Source organism: Letharia lupina (genome assembly GCF_014066315.1).
Source record: "Letharia lupina isolate WasteWater1 chromosome Unknown contig_13, whole genome shotgun sequence".
Taxonomy (NCBI): domain Eukaryota; kingdom Fungi; phylum Ascomycota; class Lecanoromycetes; order Lecanorales; family Parmeliaceae; genus Letharia; species Letharia lupina.
Window position 1 is genome coordinate 1079595 of NW_023502982.1, and position 8636 is coordinate 1088230.

The window sequence follows — 8636 nt, forward strand, 5'->3', positions numbered from 1 at the left end:
ATTTATAGATTATATTATCTTTAATTTATATAATAATATAAATCGATAATATATATTATTTAATAAAAAATTAAGTTTAAAGTATAAATTTCTTAGTTATTTCTATTATATTATAATAGCTTTTATAGTAAAATATAATAGTAGTTTATTTAAATAAGTAATAGTAATAGCTATAGTAGTAGTAACTATCTATATCGAATTTATCGAATTTAAGAGCGTGCAAATAGAGGTAACGTGTAATAAAGATGAAAACGAGTACGTCGAAGAGAATACCTTAATCAAACATCTTAAGAAGAATATTCTATAATAAATTCTAGCGAGGACTTTAAAATATGAACAATTCGTATGAAGATTAGAAGCTATGAAAACTAGAAATTGTAAAGAGCGAAAGAAACAAAAATAATTGATAGTTTGGTTTCGTACTGTTAGCCTTCGTTCGCCGTAACGCGTAGGCCTCGTGGAAATAGCGTCAATGACGTCTTAAATCCGGCACGCGACTAAGTTAAAATCAAAACCAACTTGCACAACCTTGGTCATTGAGATCTTGCCTATTTCCCTCCACCTTTTCACTCAAGTAAATAAACAGGAACGATGAGCGCCCCAAACGACTTCAGATCTTTCGCTGGTATCAACATTAAGCAAGATTTCGGTTATGGTATATCGACCAAGTCGTCCAAGCCGCCACAACCCCCTAATGGCGAGCTCAAGCAATCGCAGGCTTCCAGAGCATTAACTCTCGCTGGGTATTTCGTCTCGGGGTGCATGGCGTGAGTCTCCTGCTAGAATCCTCTTTGCTCAACTAATCTTGATTCTTCCCGCATTACGGTTCGCTGATCATCCTGTAGAATTAATGCATCACAATTCCTTGGCGCTCCCTTGTATCTCGTCAATGAAGATTGGTATAATGCGTGGATAGCATTTACAAAACAGTCGTGGGGCCTTTTGACAATGACGATGACCCAGTGGTGGGCGCCTACAGTGGTGAGGGTGAGTGGGGACAGTACCATGCGGGGACAATTATTACAGAGTGTAGATGGGTCTCTGTTGTGCGATTTTCCGCAACGAATGATTCTCATTGCAAATCATCAGATATATACCGACTGGTTATATCTGTGGTGGATTGGCTATGCAGCCGGCATGCACGGTCGAATCTACGTTGTCCTCAAAGAGTCCCTAAAACGCATACCTGTTATTGGCTGGGGAATGCAGTTCGCCCAATTCATCTTCCTCAAGCGAAAGTGGGAGCAGGATAAGCCTCGCATGGCTGCTCATCTGCAGAAGTTCAACAATCCCAAAGATCCAATGTGGCTAATGATGTTCCCGGAAGGCACCAACCTGGCTGATAGCACCAGAGAAGCTAGCAAGAAATGGGCAGTGAAGAATGGTATAGACGATATGCGGCACATGCTATTGCCGCGGAGTACTGGACTACAATTCATACTACAAGAGCTCAGGAAGACTGTGGACTACGTCTACGATTGCACGATCGCCTATGAGGGGGTACCTCGAGGAGAATTCGCTCAAGACATCTTCACTGTGGGAGCCTCGTATTTCGGCGGCCGCCCCCCAAATTCGGTCAATATGTACTGGCGTCGCTTCCGAGTTTCGTCCATACCCCTCGACGACCCCAAGACATTCGAGCTATGGCTCAGAAGTCGCTGGATTGAGAAGGACAAGTTCATCGAAGACTACCTTCGCACCGGACGATTCCCAGCCGACCAAGGTACCAGTAAGAACTCAAAAGGGGAGACCATTCGTGGTGCTGGTCACATCGAAGCGGAGATCAAGCCAAAGTATTGGTACGAGTTTCTGCAGGTTTTCGCACCGATTGGCTTATTTGCTCTTGTCTTGTACATGTTCTATGGTGCTCTTCCTACAGAGATCTTGAACAAGATAAAGTCCATCGATCAAAAGACTGTGATTAAGCAGATAGATGCCTATCAAAAGGGTCAGATCAAAATCCCTGATCAGAGGCAATTGAAAGCCGCAGCAGCAAAAGCATTGCAAGATCAGGACAACGGCAAGGGCAGTAAGCTCAGGAATGCAGCCTTGGCTCACGGCGTGGTAACTTTGAATGGAGTTCCCCAGAAAGACTTTCCCACTCAAGGCATTGGTAAAACAGCTGGTACAAAGGCGGCAAAGGCGAAGAAGCCTGGTGTTAAGACTAAAGCGTCACCGAAAACGGCATCCGCTCCTAAACCTGTCACACTAAATGGAGTCCCGTTGGAGGATTTTCCTGCCAAAGGTCTTGACCAAGCGGCCAGCGTAGAATTGATTACGACGGAAAACTCCAAGTCAAATACTGACACCACTACAACAGCTTTGGCCGTTCCTCAGAAGACTCAAGCGAAAGGTCCTGCTCTTCAAAATTTCTCGGCCAACGGCGCTCCAAACAAGAAGCTGCAGCCACGGAATAAGATCCCCCTCAAAAGACTGAAGGCTAATCCTGTATCTAAAGCAACGCCTGGTACGGCAAAGGCGAGGCAGCCGACAAAGGCAACGCCAAAAAGGACAGACATCAAGCCCAATGAGGACCTTGCGCCTCAAAGGATTGAGCAAAAGCCTCCAACGACGAGTTCTTCGGCAGGCTCTGCATCCAAATCCTCGGACGTGAAGCAGCAAGCATCGTCTGCACCTCAAAAATCCGAATTAGGATCTGCGGCAGGTCCAGAATCTGCCGCATCGGAAGGAAAGAACGTGGAAAGTGCTGCAATTCGCCGTGCTCACAAGAAGTTGGAACTCAGACAAGGAAAGCAGGAACCCAAACGAAAGATACGTCGATTGCAAGCAGCAGCTGCGACATGTTGAAAGATGAGGACGAACATCACGATCGAGGCTAAAGCAACTTCGAGGCTGTTCAGCGAAATCAGCGCCCAACTTCCGAGAGACTCTACCGTAGGAATCGCCAAGCATCGAATGAATCGGATCAATGGCGGATCTGTGGCAGCCTCACAACTAGACGGTGTAGCATAAATGTTTTGCAAGATGTATACCATTTTGGCAAGGCATCGTGCCTTGTCCCTGGTCCAACCCGAAAACCTCGACGGCAGAGTCTGGAGGACGTCGGACATGATGGTTCTCGGACAGATTGCGGCTTCATGCACATCCACCATCACCCTTTCGTTTCATACCAGGTGCTGGACATATTGTTCCAACGTTGTTTTATCTAAACACTTAGCCCGAAAGTACGACTTTCAATGAGGTACACACTAGCACTATCAGCGTATAAGGTGTCCCACGAATTTCCCTTTAGCCAGTGTCAGGCCTACAGTCCTAGGATTAGGTATGCGTAGCCGTTAGAGACGATGTATGCTCCACGGTCCACGTTCGTGTTTTGAAACTCGGCTGCCTAAATTACAATGTACGATGTATGGGCCTTTTATCTCGTTTTCGGAAGGTCAATTACACTGTCAGATTGGTGAGGTCAAAGTGCAGTCTCGATGAGGGCAACGTCTGTTAAGCTTGGAAAGACAATAATAGCTAGAGTAATCTACTATTACAGACACTGTTCATGTTGCCAACTCGCCAACCCCAATTGCTCCTCCAAGCTCATCTTCTGGAGCCGGCTTATTAATTCGCAGCATGGAGTCTGACTTGCACACCAGACCCGCTCCTGTTCTCGATAGCGTGATGCAAACGAATTGGCCCGGGTTCCTCCATGTTCTCGATGCGATCAAACCTCTGCAAGAATCTCACCACAACATAACTCGTCTCAGTCAATGAGAATTGTTCTATGACCGCCCGTTAGACGTCAGCCATTGAGCGAGGTCAACATAAACTGCAAAGAAATTGTTGCATGAAAGGGATAGAGATTTACGAGTCTCTAGGAGACACGCAATTCAACTATTTCGGTGCTTGGGGTTAGGAGAAATGAACTCACGGCCGAGACAACTCCGCGGGCCTGCACCAAATGGAATGAATTCCCACCCCACCTTCCTACGCTCCCACCTTTCAGGCTTGAATTCTTCCACATCTTCACCCCAGATGTCAGCACGATGCTGCATAGCATATGTGGCAATGAGGATTTGTCTGCCTTTGGGAATGAAGATAGGTTGAGAGCCATCAGGGCCCCCTCCTCGCGGCAAAGTTGTATCGCGCACAGCGACTCGCTCATTGAGAGGAATCACTGCAGCGACGCGGAAGCACTCATTGATCATGTGGAGCATGTACTGACACGCTTTGAGTTGAGCAAAGTTGATCTCGCCGGTAATTGAAGAACCAAAGGTATCGAGGACGATCGAGCGAAGTTTTCTAAAGACGCGCTCGTGGCGGGCAAGGAAGTAGAAGACCCAGCCGAGCAATGCGCCAGCAGTGTCACGACCCGCAAAGAGCAGAGAGAGGCTTTCATTGCGGAGTTCAAGGGGGTTTTGTGTCTCTTTGGCCAGTTCATTGAGAAGGATAAATCTCTTTTTACCGTCCTCCACTTCGGAATCTCTTCCTTTTTCTCCGCCTTGCAGGCGTGTTTGCACAAACCAGTCGACCAACTTGTGGATTTCGCGACAACGGTGATCGAAGTCCTTGCTAAACATGAGCCAATACCATTTGTAGAAGGCCCCTCTTTCCTCGATCCAGCGCTTCCCTTGATCAAAATTTGCACCAAGTTCTAGAAGATTGGGTTCGTCCATTCCAGAGATAGTGGGAAGTGTCGCATGGGCATCGTGGTTTTGGGCGTGTACGGAGTATCCATAAAGAAACTCTGTGACGGTGTCGAGTGCGAAGTTGTAGAAGAGAGGCTGAAGGTCAATACTATCCGTCCAACCGTCGACTCCGGGCACGACTTTGTCCAGAAGTTCTTGCGTATGCCTCCCCGCGAGATCCAAATCGGATGTCTGCTCCTTGGAGAACTGTGGCCGCACCAGAGCTCGAGAGTGTTTCCCTACGCACATTTCGTCGTCAGCACTACTATATGCAAAACAGAAACTTGAATTATGAGGCAGATTTTTCAGTGGAAAGCGGCTGGTGCTGAAATAACATGACCTGCAATTGGAGAATCACTAGGCAATAGACGTACAAGCCTCGCCCTGCGATGTGAAGATGCCTGTACCGAGCAGCGGTTTCCAGCTTTGAGTCCTGTGAAGGCCAATATCGAAATCATGGGATTGCGAGGAGAAGCAGGCCTTGGCATTTTCTGGGTCGCGGGTCACATTTAAGTCATAATCCAAAACACGGACCTGGGCTGTGTGGACATGCTTTCCCTTTGCGTCCAGTGACTCGACGATGTATTTGGGGCCACGCTCAGCGCGAGTTGCTCGAATACTCTCTCGAAATCTCGTGATGCCGAGTATGTCTTTCTTCGGAAGCATGGGACAAGGCCCACAACCCCGACGTACACTTTCCGCATGTTGTCGTCTTTTCTCACGTATGGAGGAGAGAAGTTTGTAAAGAATGAGAGCAACGACACCCAGAAGGGAAGTCAAAAGCGAGAAGACAGGCATATTGGAATTCACAGTGGTAGCAAGGAAGGATATTGTTGGGACTGACTGCTCCAAATGGACACGATAGCCACGCGAGATGCGTGTCTCCAGGCTCAGGAACATCTCTCAGAGGAGGCCTGGCCACGCTCGATGCGGGTGCATATCAGCATGCAGTCTTCCCAAAGGAGCAGATGGATCAACCAGCATTTTTGATTTTGGAGCTCGCAATCCACTAGACCCTTTCCACTGAGCAAGGAATATCCCAAGCGGGAGCCAGCACTTTCCTGGCACTTTTCCCACAAGGATCGGCAGTCTTGACGAATGGTCTTCATGTTCCATCTGACTAGTTGTGCGCTCATTTGAACAGCGTTGTATTGCACAATGCACAATGCACAATGCACATCTTCCCAGTGTTGGTCATTGTTTCTAGACTCTCGGTGACATTTTGCTAGCGCGATCAAGTTCGTGCTTCGGACCCTTGGAGTTAGCCGCGGGGTAAAAGGGTGGGCAAAACGAAGAGAATGCACAAGTTTGGATTTAACCTTTCCCACCACGCAAACTGGCGTGCCGCCCTTGGGAGTCAGATGCAGGTTCGTGGCAGACCGATGCCTTGCAGGAACTAGCATACAACTCGGCATCGGCAGCTCGGCTGAAATCAATTACCTTAGCTCCATTAGCCATTACAATATTCCCTGCATTCCATTATTTCTTGGCTTACACTAAGGTAAGTATCGGTACTTAGGTACTTAGGTACCTCTAGGGCCATGTTATTTGTTATTTATTGTACATGTAAATAATATGATTATGAATCATTCATCATTCATCAATCATCATCATTTGCCGTCGTCATCTTGCTTCTGTACCCCAAGCTACAGGCCATCGCTAATGCAAGCCCATCTCATTTCCGGTAATTACCTTACCTTAACCAACTGCAAGAGTACGAGTGAATGCATGGGAGGATTGCGCGCCAACCCATTTTCATCTTTGGTCTCTTCACTAATCAAACTACCTCACTGCACGCAAACAAGATAATTACATGTACCTACTTTAGCTGAAGAAATTTGTTGGGAGCGCAAGACAACACAGGTTAGCTGACCCGCCATGATTCCCTTCTCAGTCGATCCACGCCGTCGGTGTATGTATGTACAATGTACATGCATGCTTGCCCTTCGCCCCGCCCCTTCCCTGCCTTACCTCGACGCAACTAATACTCCCACTTCGTGACACCGCCCTTCGCGCGCCCCCCTTTTGGCCGCTCGGAGGACCCCCACCTCGCCCTCGTGTACGACGGATACTCTACCCTGTTCCTTCCAAGACCATGGTCCCGACCGTGCACATCTCTTTCCACGCCGCTTTTCATCCCGATTGGAGACTACAGCCCCGATAGGGGACGTCATCATCGATAGCATCCCGGCCCGAGATCATGCACATAATTCTGACACTCTTTTATATGACGCTTCCGAAAGATACTACCCTGGTATGTTTCCATCCTGGCTTCCCTGGTACCAATGATTTTCGGTACGTATTCTTGGCCAGGAGACCATAGGATTGAGTATAACTGCTGAATACTGCCAACCTTTTCCACTTCTCTTAAACAATCCTTGACACTTCATCTTAATTTTGCAAACAATCATCAGCATACATTGTCGTCGAAATGCGTTCAGCTTCCGCCAGCCTTCTCGCCGCCGTCTTGATGCTTGCCGTCGAGTTGCACGCCGCACCTGCGCCAATGGCCTTACCATCCCCCTCTACCTCAGGTTCTAGCCAAATCCTGGACGATCCCACTTTTGGTCCAATCCCCGCCAAATCATCATATTACACCAGTAACAATAGCACCTCACGTCCCTTTCCTGGCAATTACTCGCAGCCAGTCTTCCCCACAAGCAATGGTACTGCAGGGGTCGATGACCTTCTCTTTCAGAATCTCCTCGGTGCAGAATGGGCCATCTATTCCTTTTATCAATTCGGTGTAGAGACCTTCAATCAATCCGTTTTCGAAGAAGCCGGCTACCCGCCACATACCTATCAGAGAATTATCGAAATTCGCGACAATGAAGCGGGCCATGCCCGTATCTTTGAGGAGCAAATCTCCAATGCCTCCACTAAGCCCGCACCCTGCAAATATCAATATGGAATCACCAGCCCTGTCGCCTATCTTGCTGCCCACACCGTCGTTGAGATTTCGAGCATGTCCTTCCTGACAGGCCTCATTCTCCAAGCACAGCTAAACTCGTCCAAGGCAGCCTTGGTCGCTATTGCCGAGACAGAATCACGACACGAAGCCTGGGGCCTCATCGACATCTGGCAGCAGTCTCCCTTCGCTGGCCCCGCCGACACAGTCTTCCCTTACGCCAATGAAATCCTCGACACAACCAAAGTGTTCATCGTGCCAGGCTCCTGCCCAGCGGGCAACCCAGATTACCCGGTCCCAAGCCAGAAGCTACCATCGTTGAGCTATAAAGAGAAATCGACGACGCTGCTGCCCGGGTCTCCGCTCACGTTTGCCTTTTCTGATCCAACCAATCAGCCATCTTTCGAAGCCGGCAAGACTTACTACGCCGTCTATTTCCATGGGCTGCTTAGTATTACGGAGCCATTTGACACAAAGACCAACGCGTCAATTATACCCCCTGAATTCGAAGCTAGGGGCTTGTTTCTTGCAGTCATTTCAGACAAGCCTGGTGCACCAACGATCGATTCCGTCAAGGCAGGACCGTTGATCATTACTGAGCAACCGGTGGAGGTCAATAGTGGGATCATGTGAGCGTAATTAGAGATTTTGCTTTGGGGTGAATGGCATTGTAAAGAAAAGTCTCTTGAAGGTTCGAGACAGATTACGAGGCTTGTACCAGAAAGGTAATCGCTGGAGCTGAGCCCGTGTTTCCATAGGGTTAAGAGCTCGAAATATATATGTTGTGAGGTGGTTTATGGACTTGTAGGTTCGAGATGCACCCAATTTGATGTATGCACGTAAAGTCCTGTACACCGGGCCCATATGCCAAGACCTCAGATAACGCCCGGCTTGAAGGGTTGCCTGGACAATGCACTTAAGTGAGCTCAGTCTGGTGCCCATTAATATCAGGCTTGATACGGGTCCTTAAAGTTCAATCTATGCGCTTCCAGGACATAGTGCTAGGCTTCCACCTTCCCCACTACAGGGCAGCCTCCCAAACGTTGCCGTAGTAGGGTTAGTTAGTTTCATGAGGAAACGCGAAATACTAG

At 48.3% G+C, this 8636-nt stretch overlaps 3 protein-coding genes across 3 annotated transcripts; 2 read left to right on the forward strand and 1 right to left on the reverse strand.

Moving 5' to 3' along the window:
* Positions 1 to 591: 591 nt before the first annotated feature.
* HO133_001733 (uncharacterized protein) lies at positions 592 to 2808 on the forward strand (the record flags this gene model as incomplete). Its single annotated transcript, XM_037292661.1, has 2 exons — positions 592 to 767; positions 846 to 2808. 2 exons carry the CDS (start codon positions 592 to 594, stop codon positions 2806 to 2808), a joined length of 2139 nt encoding a protein of 712 aa, XP_037151200.1.
* Positions 2809 to 3570: 762 nt separating this feature from the next.
* Positions 3571 to 5537, reverse strand: HO133_001734 (uncharacterized protein; the record flags this gene model as incomplete). The annotated part of the gene is made up of 3 exons (XM_037292662.1): positions 3571 to 3731; positions 3881 to 4876; positions 5012 to 5537. 3 exons carry the CDS (start codon positions 5535 to 5537, stop codon positions 3571 to 3573), a joined length of 1683 nt encoding a protein of 560 aa, XP_037151201.1.
* Positions 5538 to 7068: 1531 nt separating this feature from the next.
* Positions 7069 to 8178, forward strand: HO133_001735 (uncharacterized protein; the record flags this gene model as incomplete). The annotated part of the gene is made up of 1 exon (XM_037292663.1): positions 7069 to 8178. The coding sequence occupies one exon, from the start codon at positions 7069 to 7071 to the stop codon at positions 8176 to 8178; it is 1110 nt and encodes a 369-aa protein (XP_037151202.1).
* Between the last annotated feature and the right edge of the window lie 458 nt (positions 8179 to 8636).